Source organism: Lemur catta, chromosome 14, assembly GCF_020740605.2.
Source record: "Lemur catta isolate mLemCat1 chromosome 14, mLemCat1.pri, whole genome shotgun sequence".
Classification (NCBI taxonomy): domain Eukaryota; kingdom Metazoa; phylum Chordata; class Mammalia; order Primates; family Lemuridae; genus Lemur; species Lemur catta.
Window position 1 is genome coordinate 21139602 of NC_059141.1, and position 12635 is coordinate 21152236.

At 52.0% G+C, this 12635-nt stretch overlaps 1 protein-coding gene across 2 annotated transcripts in view; it reads left to right on the forward strand.

The window, feature by feature from the left end:
* SH3PXD2A (SH3 and PX domains 2A) overlaps positions 1–12635 on the forward strand; it is a 217547-nt gene that overhangs the window by 36664 nt on the left and 168248 nt on the right. For both annotated transcript variants that reach the window (XM_045568465.1, XM_045568467.1), the window contains exon 2: positions 7427–7507. In XM_045568465.1, coding sequence (XP_045424421.1) covers positions 7427–7507 — 81 coding nt within the window. The remainder of the gene's footprint in view (positions 1–7426; positions 7508–12635) is intronic.

Consider the following 12635-nt stretch of genomic DNA (forward strand, 5'->3'; position numbering starts at 1 on the left):
TTTCAGCGCATACTCCGGGTACTGTCATTGTTTTCTCCAGCCCTGGGCAGCAGAGCTATTTTTTGCTCCTCTACTTTCCCAGACTGGGCTTGTTATTAGTAGTGATTCCACCACTGTCGGGCATGTGTGTGCGCGTGTGTGTGTGTGTGTGTGTGTGTTCGTCTGTGTCCCCGGGCCCTATTTCCTGCTTCCCTCTTATTTCTAGCCATGATCAAATGGAAAGAAATCACTTCACTCTCCCTTTCCCCCCTTTCCTGGGTGTCTAAACAGCTAACATTCATTGGGCACTTACCATGTGCCAGGCCCCGTGCGGATCATCACATTAATGGGAAGCTGCCTTTATAAACCACACTGTGCAGCTAAGGAAACCCTGACTCAGAGCGGCTAAGACATTTGCCCAAGCCCACACAGCAGGGAAGCGGTAGAGGTGGATTTGAATTTCAAGTCGTGTTCCTCCTCCATGAAGCCAGCACTGCCTCTGGTCCTTTCTGGGGCTCACTTCCTGGCACCCCGTTATTCCATCTGTGCTGTTCCCTACACGAGTGGTCAGTGTGAGCCTTGCTTTCCCTGCTGGGCTGTAAGGGCCTGGAGGTTGGATACTTTGCCTCATCTTCCTTTCAGCTTGGCATAAAATTAGGCACCAGACAAGCACTCCCTCCATATCTGCTGGTTGCTTTGTTCCTTCACTTATTTTGGGAGCATTAAGTGAGTACCTCTTAGGTGTCAAGTGTGGTGCTGGCATTAGGATGCCGTGATCTGCCGTCAGGGAGCTTCCATTCTAATGCAGAGACACAAGGGCTAATTCACTCCATTCTCAGAACAGCCCCCAAAAGGTAACTACTACTCTTACCCTCATTTGCAGAGTAATAAATGGAAGCTCTAGCAATGTGGAGGTGTCCTCCAGACCCTCTCACCTGCTCATCACCTGCCAAATTAAATAAATAACAGAGACCCATGATTCCTGCAAACTAAGGCAGGCACCGAGTGTATGGTACCCACTACACACTCTCCAGTGATGTTTGTTGCAGCACAGGCAGCTGCTATCGTCCCCTCCTCCGAGTCCCTTTAAAAAGCCCTGTGTTCAGAGAAGCCCATTTGGCCCAGGTCTTCAGGGGGAGCTTCTGTGTTTTGAATGTGACTGGTGGACACGTGGTTCTGGGAGGAGCCTTCTCCCAGCATGTACCCCCTCCACCCCTAGAGCGATGCTGGGTTCACTTCTGAGTTTACTGTGATTGCTCCTTGAACACAAAGTCCTGAGAGAGCCTGGAGCCAGGTGGCCAGGAGGACTAGAAAGGTCCTGCCACCTGGTCATTAGCCCTGTAGTCAACCTGTGAGTGTATTAGAGTGGAGGCCGCCCTCCTCCACACCCAGGCTTCTAAGAGGTGGTTGTTACCCGAATCTGCAGCATCACCTCCCTCCCCACCCCAGACATGGATACCCACCCCAGAGGACAGTTGGAATTTTAATAGGGCCCCACCCTGAGCGTGCTCATCCTTCTCAGCCTCGTGGCCATAGGCTATTGAACTTGCTTTTGCTGGCAGGGTTTTGAGTTGGCAAAGCTGTACTTGTGTTATGCTCCTTGGCCATGGGGGATTTGCTTCTGGGGCTGGGAACAGTCTCCAGGTGTTGCTGCTAGCCACATCTTTGGTGCTTCACAGGCCCTGAAATAGATTGTATTAGATCCACCAATCATTGTTGCAGACTAAAGGCCTAGTGTGCCTTTCGGGAAAGGCTTGGGGAAAAGGGGAGACCCGGGAGGGAGATGGATTAACCTGTGTTAAATAGAGACTGACACGGCTTGGACTAAGTTGTTCTGAGCCAAAAATTAGCAAACAAAGGCGGATGTAATAATTGACTAATCATGAATAGCACAGTGTGAGCACTACGAGGGAAGGTCACAGACTTGCCAGGCTAGTGGGGGCCTAGGGCAGATGTTGGCACTCTGCAGGGGTTTCTCTCTGGCTGCAGCCATGGGTTGTCAAGAAGGGTCTTTGACACCAGGACCTTCACTGCTTCCCAGCGGGGCTCGGTCGGCCAGAGCAGGCAGGGGACAGGGCATCAGCCCGGCGTCTGGTGTAGCCACTCACACTGGGAGCAGCAGCCCTGGTGTCCTCCACCCTGCAGGCAGCCTGGATCTAGAGGACCAACTTGGCCTAATTTGGGGCTTATGTGGCCCCCTCTGTCCAACCCCCCATGATAGAACTTAGTAAATAGAGCTCTCTGAGTGGAAGGTTTATACTTACTGGTACCTTAGATAGGATGACATCATCTTCTTGGGGAAGAACTCGAAGTGATGAACTTCTCCAGCAGGAAGGCAGGGCAGTGAACATGTTCCCAGATGTGAACTTCCCACTGTTGGCTGCTAGATTATGTTCATTCTGACTTCTAGGGCCATATCCTTTAGCCATCAATCCCAAATGTTAGGTATCCCTCCATCCTCAGACTCCAGAAGACTTGGGGAAGTTGAAGAGCTGGGTCTTAAAGAGATCCTATGACCTTGAGGACCCTAGAGAGCAGTGACAGCCCACCCAGGGGAACAGGTGTGTGTGCGTTAGAATAGTGTTAGCCCCTTTCTCTGCATGGCTGCAGCCCTGAACCAAGGTGCACAGTTTGGAGAGTGGAGTACAGGTTAAATTTCACCCCTACCTGTCCCTGTCACCAGGCAACCTTTGGGCAGTGAACAACCTGCCCAACTGTATGCAATGGCTGAAGTCCTCACCAGCTGATCCCAGCCCCATGGTCATGTGAGCAGGTGAAGGAAGATTGTCATTGAGTTTCCATGTGGCCTGGGGCCAGGGATAGCTGGCAGGAGTCCAGGGAAAGTGAGGCCTCCCTCAGTAAATTGAGCCACTGTGCCAGGGAGATATACAATTCCCTCCATAGCTCCTAACTCTTTGCCCCTCATGGTACTTTTTTCAGCAAAGGGGGCAACAAGTACTTACCAGAACTTTCTAATTAAACACAAGGCAGGTCCTACGCCTTCCAGGAATGGTTGGGCTGTAAATTTGTGGTTGTTACTTATTCCCAGCCCAGATCAGATTAGGGACATCCCTCCATGGGAACTGGGTGGGCTTCATTCTGGGTGCTTTGGAGCTGAGCTGTGAGTCTGATCTGCATCAAGGCCATTTTCTTGTTGAAAGGAGCAAGGCTCAGAGAGGACAGAAGTACCTGCTGGCAAGACAAGCTTGGAAGCCTCAGACACGGCTGGGCCTCATGCGCTGAGCAGCCGGAAGGCAGCCCAATACAACCTCAGAAAGGGCAGGCCTGTCAGACCGAGGCGCTAAGCTGGTTGCCCAGCGAGAGTCCCCACACTGTGTTGTGGTGGCGGTTCTCCTGCTCCATCAAGGGTGACGTGGCAGGAGAGCAAGAGCCTCTGGGTCTCTTCCGTCTGGTTGACCCAGGGGAAGCTGGAAGCAGGTGCTGGTCTGTAGTGAGCCTTCGCAGACGCCTGCCATCTGCCCCACATGGCCAGAGACAGAGGAAATAGAATCCATGGGTTTTTAAAATCCAGAAGGAAGGGAAACTCCACCCGGGAAACATAACCCCAAGTAAAGTGTTTGGAAGCAGGATGTTTAATTGCCAAACCTTTCTTGAGATCCAGCTGCTGGGTAATGTTATCTTGGCTGCTCCTGGAGCCAGCAGAGAGTTTATCTGGGCCCCGATGCAGGCTGTAAACAGAGCCGGCTTTCTCAGATGACCTCTGCCCTGTCCCCCTTCCCTGTCACCTGCTTTTCTCTGAGGTTTATCTCTGAAGTTTCCAGTGGCGGCAGGGCCAGTTCAGGGAGACTTGAGAAACTGGTGTTGGGATCGGGGCCGGTGGGGGGGTCAGGCTGGAATTCTGTGTACCCATCACTCATCAGGAGTGACAGTCCAGGAGGTTCAAGGTTTGGAGCAAAGCAGACGAACTGCTGCCAAGATGAGATAAAGGGGTCTGGAGACCATCCTGCATCTCCAGGGGTCTCTGGCCATCTCCTCAACCCAGGATTTAGACCCAGGCCCCAGGGAGGGGGGTCTCTGGCAAATCCTAGAAGTTTGGGAGAACCTGGGACTGGGGGCTTGTTTCCCCACCCCCACACCTGAGTCATACTTGTGCCCGCTCAGGACACAGGAAGGGGGTGCAGGATGTTGGCAGGAGCAATCCTTTGCCAAAAAAGGAAAGAAATCCTTTTTTTGTGGGGGGGGGATGGGGAGAAGCATGGTCATGTCCTGGCCAGGTGGCTGTGGCCAGCAAGGGTCACACAGACAGCTCTCTGTCACCCCTTTCTCCTGGCTGGGTCTCCAGAGGGTGCACCTGTGGTGTGGGTTCAGATCAAGGGTTAAAGAGACAGGACTTGCTGTGAATTTTCAACTGTTTCTGAGGAGGGCATGCTCTGGCCGTGTGAGGGGTAGCCCTAGGCTGAGAACTAGGAGGCCTGGGTTCCCATCCCAGCTCTGCCACTCACAGGTGTGAGCTCACTGCAGTGCTAAGCATGCGTGCCTCAGGCCTGGCAGCCCTGAAGCTTGTGCCCATTGTGTAGAGGAGGAGCCTGAAGGCCTGAGAGGCTGGGCTGAGGTCTCACCTCCGGTGAGGAGGGTGCTGGGAGCGAAGTCCAGCTATGGCTGACTGCAGAATCCGCTCTTTCTCACCTGGCCATGCCCCTTCCTTGACAAATCACCGCCCTGGGCCCTGGGTTCCTCCTTTGCAAAAGTAGAGGCCTCCCAGGATCCTCCCAGCTGCCAGGGGCTGTGAGCCTGCAATTAATTCTCTCTGGGAGGTGAAGGGAAGCCTAATTGCTAGAGGTGATGGAGGACGGGTGTGTTAAGCCCCAGTTAAACCCTTCCTCTGGGCTCCCCTTGGCTGGCTCAGGAGAAAGGCCGCTGTCTAGTGGCCTAGCAGGGCTCGCTGGCGCACACGCGCGCTCTCTGGGGAGGGCCAGGCCGCGTGGGGCCGAGGTCAGGGAGGCAGCAGCTGGTGCCTGCACAGCGTCCACTCCCTACCCAGGACCTGTGGGAGGAGGAGATGCAGGTGGGGAGCGGAGATGGGGCTGGAGTCAGCAGGGGAAATGGGCTAGGTTATAACCCCCGTGGGAATCCCGGAGCACCCTGCCACAGTTGGTGACATTGGTTGTAGGAGGGTGTCCTCTGCATCAGTCTGGTTTTATAGCATTCCTCACCATTGACTTCGGTCTGGGCCCGCAAGTTCTGTCTCTTCTTGGTCTCAGGCTCTCCGAGTTGCCTTTACTGCCCTGTTCCTCTGGGCACACTCCCTGACGGGGGCTTTGTGGGCTTCCCAGACCACCTAGAGCTTTACTTAATGGGCAGGCACCCTGGCTTAGGCCTGTTATCCCAGCACTTTGGGAGGCCAAGGTGGGAGGATCCCTTGAGGCCAGGAGTTCAAGACCAGCCTGAGGAACATAGCAAGACGCTCCCCCATCTCTACAAACAAAACAAAAAAGGTGTTGTTCAGTGTCCTGATGAAGTACTTTGATTGAAATATCCAAACTCCTAAATTTACATATAGGGAGATAGTCCAGTGTGATTAAGAGCATAGGGACTGAACTCAGCTAGACCTGGGTTCAAGTCCTTTGCTCTGCATTTTGTTAGCTGTATTACCTTGGGCCAGTTACTTAGCTTCTCTGAGCCTCACCTTCCTCCTGTACAATATGGGGATGACAGCGGTCGCTGCCTCATTGGGCTGAAGGTTAAACGAGCTAATGCACAAATGCTTTGCACGGTACTGGTATCTAGTAGCATCCAGTTACCCAAACATTAGGTAACATTATGTTGTCTAAGTGGTTTTACAATTGGTCATGAGACCTACATTTACCTATGATATAAAGCAAAGCATGTCCCCGTTTATTATAATAATAGCCAGTAGTTTGTTTTGAGCTCATGAGGTTAGGAGTAGCCTACTACTTGATGTTCTTCCTTATCAGGGTCACATGTCATAAGTGCCCATGTCTGGGTGGCAACATTCAGTCCTATTTGCTTGGCTTTATGGCCCTTTCCTCGGTTGTGTTTCAGAACAAACATGCCCCATGGCATGAAGCTGCCTCTGTGACTTAGAGGTGGGAGAGGGGAAGGGACTGGATTCAGAGCTGGTTTCCTTGTCTATTAACTGGGGACAAGGGAAGAGACTGGACCACTCCTGTGTGCAAGCCCTGCTCCAGGCCTCCAGGAGCTCAGCCAGTCTGGTAGTGAGGTATCCTTTTTGCTGATGTCCCTCCTTCTCACCAGGGCCCAGGCCCCTGGCTTCTCTGGCTGTTTTGTTCTCTTCACTGGTAGAGTCCCCACCCCAGACCTACAGGATGACAATCACTTGGGGCCCAGGAATCTGAATTTTTATGCAGCTCCTCAGGTGGTCCTGATGGTGTCCTGGCATGGGAACCACCGTTGGGGACCTGCAGCCACTGCCTCTCTCCTGTCTCATCTGTGTGGCATCAGTGTTCTCCCTTTGCTGTGAACCTTGGGCAAGAGGAAGAAGTCAGTAGAAGTGCCCTGAGGCTGCAGGAGGGGACCCATCCCTCTAGCTCAGGCCTCTCCCAGGAGGGACAGAAATAGTGGGAACAACAGGCCAGATTGTGCTGGCCAGGGGCTTTCTCTCCTGCTCCAGTGACCTCCTGGGCCAGGGCAGCCTTCCAGAGTGGCCTGAGGCACTGCAGAACCTGATGGAGCCTTGGGACCCAGGATGACAATCTGGCCCTGAAATGCCTTCATTGCTGAGGCGCCCGAAGAGAAAAGTTTTCAAATCTTCCATGTGCTAATAGCTCTCCTTTAAATCTGCTTCTCATCTAGAGGGCTGGTTCAGTTGTCCAACACAGCCAGATGTTTTCTGAGCACAGCTCTGTGCCAGGCACCGAGCTGAGACTCAGCAATACTGAGATGAATCACACATCTCTGAAATGCTTATGATTTCCCGAAGTGATTTTCACAGCGAGTCCTGAGGATCAGCTGCAGCAAAATAAGCTGGAGTTTGTTAAAAGTGTGGTGGTCCAAGCCTCAAAACCTGGCAGAATTTCAGAGAGTGGGGCCCAGGCACCTGCAATTTTGGAATGCCCCTCATAGATCTCATTCACTGTCAAGTTTGAGAATCAGTGGAAATTAGCTGCTTAAAAAAAAATGTAATGACTCCAATTTTATGTTCCTTGTATAAAATACATATAAGTAAAAATAAGGAGATTAAAACCACTTCTTTTAATCCTGCCCGCCTAAAATAATCATCCTTAGCATTTCACAGAGTGCCCCCTAGATGTGTGTGTGTGTATTTTAAACATATATTGTGGCAGCCGCATGGTAGCTGACATTGTGCTAGGCCCCGGGGACACATGAGATGAGAAGAAGAATGGTCTTAGCCATACAGAACACCTGCAGTCCAGTTAAGTGACATCTGGAAGCTTGAAGCCCAGCCTTGGTCACCTGCTCACCTGCTCTTGCCTTTTCCCCGCAGGTATACATCATCAACGTGACCTGGTCCGACTCCACCTCCCAGACCATCTACCGGAGGTACAGCAAGTTTTTTGACCTGCAGGTGAGTTGGTTGGAGCTCAGATGGTGGCCCAAATCTCTTTGGTGGGCTGGCCTTTCTCGTGTCCTCACTCATCCGAGAACCCCCAGCAGAGATCTCAGGGTCAGAGTCCAGGTTGGAGCAGAGGGACAGAGGGGGAAGCTCGACAGTAGAGCTGAGCCTGTTCCAGTTTTGGGTATTACAGGAGACACTTGGGGCTTTGTTGGCTTCCTCGGATGATCTTAATAGTCATGCTTTGTCACCCCTCTTCACCTGGGGGTAGGAAACCACAGTGGAGAGGTGGGAGGATGGCCGCAGGTGCTATGTGCCTGAGCAGGTGTGTTGACACACATCCAGGGTGAAACACAAGCCGCCACATCATTGCAGACAAAGAAAAGCAAACACACGGAGAAGATGGAAACAGAAAATAAGCAATTTCTTGAACTATAGACACAACTTGGCATACCACTGTGTCTGTCTAACCAGACGAGGCACTTGCCACCCGGTTTGTACATGTGCATGGTAGGTGTGTCTGTAACACACATAGGCATTTTCACATGGGGGAGGGTAGTATGGATCCCAGAGTTACCATTGCAGACACACTTTTGGTACAAGCTAATTTAGTTAGGCATCTTTTGGTTATAAGTGAAAGTTTTACACTCACACTGGCTTGGACGAAAAGGAGACGTGGTTGGAAGGATGCAATCTACCATGTGACAGTGAAGCAGTGGCCTTCAGGAATGAAATGCCTGAAACCAGGATCTGCCCTCCCTTTGTCTTGTCTCTACTTTCCTCTGGGCACTATCCTCAGCTTCTGTTACTTCACACACCCTGAAGTTGGCTGTCAACAGCTCTAGAATTTCCTATCTTGTGGCTCCCAACAGCAGAGAGACTGACTCTTTCCTAGTTCCAAATTGAAAAATCCCAGGGAAGACTCTGATTGGTCTGACTCAGGTCAGCTGTCTTCTCTGGACCAATCAGTATGGCCAGGAGTGGAGGATCATGCTGCACAGACATGGCCACTAGGCGGCCCACCCTGTGTATCAGAGGCAAGTACCAGAGAAGAGGGAATCATTATGAGTTGAGCAGCAACCCTTCCCAGGAAGGGAAAGCCAAGATGTTCTAGATTCCTCCTCAGGGCTCTGAGCCTGGCTTAGGCCAATAAAAGCACAAAGAAGAAACTCCCACTCCTAGCCCTCGCAACGGGGTCCACTCCTTCCTTGGCAGGCCTTGGTGGTGAGTCACCTTCAGAGGTCAGGCCTGCGTGTTTGCCCCCAACACCTGATTTTATCTCCCTGTCCTTATCTACCTGTGAGACAAGCCACAGGTGAGCGCGCTTCCTGTGTACAAATCCTCTCTTAATCCCACAGTATGGGATTGAATATCCCATTGAGTATGGGCTTGAAAGCCACTCGTTATCCTCCTGACTTCTTCCTCTTCCCCCCTTAATTCCTGCCCAGTCTCCCTGGGTGCAGTGTGAACTGGTGGGGTTTGCTGACACCCCATCAATGGGCGAAGTGTGCTGGACAGGAAATGATAACTCATTCGGGAAGAGGGAGCCTTGAAAGGACTCATTGATGAGCTGGAGGGGGCCTGAGAGCCAGCGGGAACTTCCACATCAGAACTTTTCTTCTTCTCCTCTTCTCTTCTGGTCCCCCAGCCCCTCCCGAGTTGCAGACTGTCACAAGAAAGGAATGCTGCTCCCCCATCCCACCTCTCCCTTGCCTGGAGGGCTCCTTTCCTCCTGTAGGGAGGGGACACACAAGCAGGGAGCAGCTTGTGCAGTGCACTGGCCCTGGCCCTGGAGTGGCCATGAGCATGGCCAGGCTTGTCCCTGTGGGTCATTGCCGGCCTGTAGATGCAGTTTGGGAAGGGCTTGGGGTGGTTCCTTGGAATTTAACCTTTGAGCCAAGTGTGGTGTCTCTGTGAACCTATGTTGCATGCCAAGATGACTCCTAGTGGCATGCACTTTGGAAAGCCTTCCTCATTTACCAGGGTTACCGATTTCAATATGCAGCTCCTATAGGGAAGAGCAAAGGGAGTTGCTAACTTCATCTCTGGCCATTGGTGGCCCTCAGAACTCAGCTTTCTGAGAGTAGTGTAGAGTTTAGGCACTGGGGACACATTGCTTGGGATTGATAACTGGCTCTGTCACCGTGTGACTCTGGACAGGTTCCTTAACTTCTCTTAGCTCACTTTTCTCATCTGTAGAATGAAGATTAGAACAGTACACACCCAGCAGGGTCGTTAGGAGGATCGAATGAGCCGCCCCTTGGTTGCCTGGCAAGTTGTCTGTTGTCACCAGGTGACAGGGACGTTGGCTGCGTGGTGGCAGGGGCTGGGGCATAGGGCCTGGTCCCCTGGTGCTGCTTTGCTGCTGTCCTCACTCGGCTTCATCTGTGCTGATGGGCTGCCCTGTGCCCAGTCCTGTGCCAGGGTGTTTAGGGTCGTGCGAGCCCTGGCTCCTCTCTGGAGCTTGCCTCTGGGGCAGGAGGGGAGCATGTTGGGATTGGGGTGTGGTCCACAGGGGGCAGCTCTCAGAAACGTTTTGCTCCTTCCCTATCAGCTGAGCCCACGTGGGACCCTGAGGGGCCCAGATTCGCTGAGGTGTCTTCACCAACTCATGATGCTGCACCTTCTGGAGAGACCACAGACCCCTCTGTGATTCTGGTGGAAGCCCTCCTCCCAGAAAAACAGTGTATGCATATGATTTTACATATGTGTAAAGGTGTTCACAGACCCCCTGTGGACAGCAGTGAGGAACCACTGAGCAAAATCAGTTTAGATCATGAATTACACACTCACATCTGGTGCTACTTGGGCACCATTTGGGCGTCTCTATGTGGCACTCAGATAATAGCAGGGGGCCTGGACACCCCTTTGATGGACCCCTGGGTCCTCTCCCTCCCATAAGTGGGTTGCCCTGTCCCCAGCATGGGTCCCCCTGCACTTCCCCTCTCTTTTCTTCCTCTTTAAGAGGTGTCTTCTGTGCCTGGTGGAGGTTGGGTTCCCACCTCTCTAACATACCCTGGGAATTGCACAAAGTCAGACCGGGTGGTCCCCCGCCCTTTGTGGCCGTGAGTTGAGAGCCATGGGGTACGTGCAGATCCAATTTCATTTGGGACAGCACACGTGCCCTCCCCTTCTCCCTCTGAGGGGTGCTGTGCCCTGGCCTTCACGCTCCTCTGCCACGAGGCCAAGAAGCATTTGAAAGGTGTCACAGAGCTGAGCACAAGCCCCACGCTCTCTCCACGGCAATGTCCACGTCAGCATGGCACCCCCACCTGCTTGTGTGCAAGTAAGATTTGAAGCAGGACATCTCTCTGGGTTATTATCTTCAAAGTTTCTGCCAGGACCTAACTGCCCTACGTGTGGGGCTCTCAAGAAATCCTTAGAAATGAACAATTTGAGACACATGCCAGGGCAGCCAACCCTGAGGGCACGGCAGGCAGGAGGGAGGCAAGAGCCGGAGGCTTGCACTTGGAGAAGAGCCAGTGTCCTTTTGAGGTGACCTTGGCATGAATGAGTCCACTGCAGGGTACTTAGAACTCTGGTGGCCCACTGGCGAGCTACTCCTAGGGGGTGGGGATGGGCAGAGGGTCAGGGTAGAGAAACCACAGCCACCCCGTAACTGCTCATTCCACGCTCTCGGAAGCTTGAGGACTGCACAGAACAGCGTCATTGATCTCGGTACCCCCTGCGCCCCATCCCTGGCCTCCACTTACTGGCTACTGCTGCCTGTGAGGCCCTGGATTAGGGTTGCCAGATAAATGTGAGACATCCAGTTAAATTTAAATTTCAGATAAACAACAAATGCTTCTTTTAGTATAAGTATGTTCCAAATATTGTATGGCCCATACTTACACTAAAAAATTTCTTGGTTGTTTATCTGAAATTCAGATATCACTGTGCATCCTGCATCTTCACTTGCTAAATCTGGCGCCCCGCCCTGGCAGTGGGCGCGAGCAAGGAGGGCAGGAATGGAGAGGTGACAGTAGTCCAGGCTGGCTGCGGGCAGCAGTGGACGCACCTGTGCTACGGCTGCCAAGGCCGTGGCTCGTGTGCTGGGCAGAAGCGGAACAGGCTGATGGACACGCCAGTGAGAAGGACAAGGCCCCTTCCTGCCAGGAGTCTGCATCTAGTGGGGAAAGCAGACTTTTAAGCAATCAATTCCACTCTTGGCAAAATAAATACTAGATTGAGGTGCAAGCAACATGCTGTGGGCTGAAGAGGAAGGAAACAGCCGCCTTCTTGGGAGGGGAACAACGATTCATATGGTCTTGATTGGTGACAGCAGCCTAGAGTGACATAGCCACCCCCCCTACCCTGGTTTGGGGAGATTTGTTTGTTTTTTGAGAATCCTAGTTATAGGGGTAAAGTGTGTCCCTAATTTATTTGTTCCTTCCTTCCTTCCCCTACCCATCCATCCAGTCTGAAGTGTCTGCCTTCTGTGTCGCAGGCAGAATGCCAGCTCTGGGATGCACCAATGATCCAAAGCAGATCTGGTTCCTGCCTTTATGGGTCTTACAGCTTAGTGAGGGAAGACAGAGTTTAGTTTGAGAAAAAAAGACCAAACAGTATTATTTTATGCTATTCCAGATGTTACAAAGAAAGGTGCTATAGAGGTAGTGTAGGGAAACTTTATACTCCGGGATCAGGGCAGGCTTCCTGAAGAAGTGCGTTTTATCTGACAGATCAATGAGTTATTTTATCTTATTTTACTTTTGAGATCAGGGATTCTTTTGTGCTTCTATGAAAGCAAAAGACTCTCTCCCCGGACAAATGCATGAATGCACACCTACAATTCTAATAACTTTTTTGGTCATTCACACTCCCCTAAAATCCATCAGGGAGCACCGGGGTAAGTGCCTCTCCTCTGCCCCAGGCCTTTTGCTCTCTCCATATCTTCTGCCTTCAGACCCGGTGGTTCTGCCTCCTGCTCACATGGGGGGCTGCACACTGAGCCCACCCCTCTCCCTGCCCACATAGAAGCCCAGGCACAGAGGCTTTAGACCCCTGCTGTCCAGTGCCATAGCCACTAGCTACATGTGGCTATTATTTAAATTAAATTAAATTTTTAAAATTTAATTTTAAAAATTTTAAATTAAATTAAAATTAAATGTTTAGTTCCTTAGTCACACTTGCTACATTG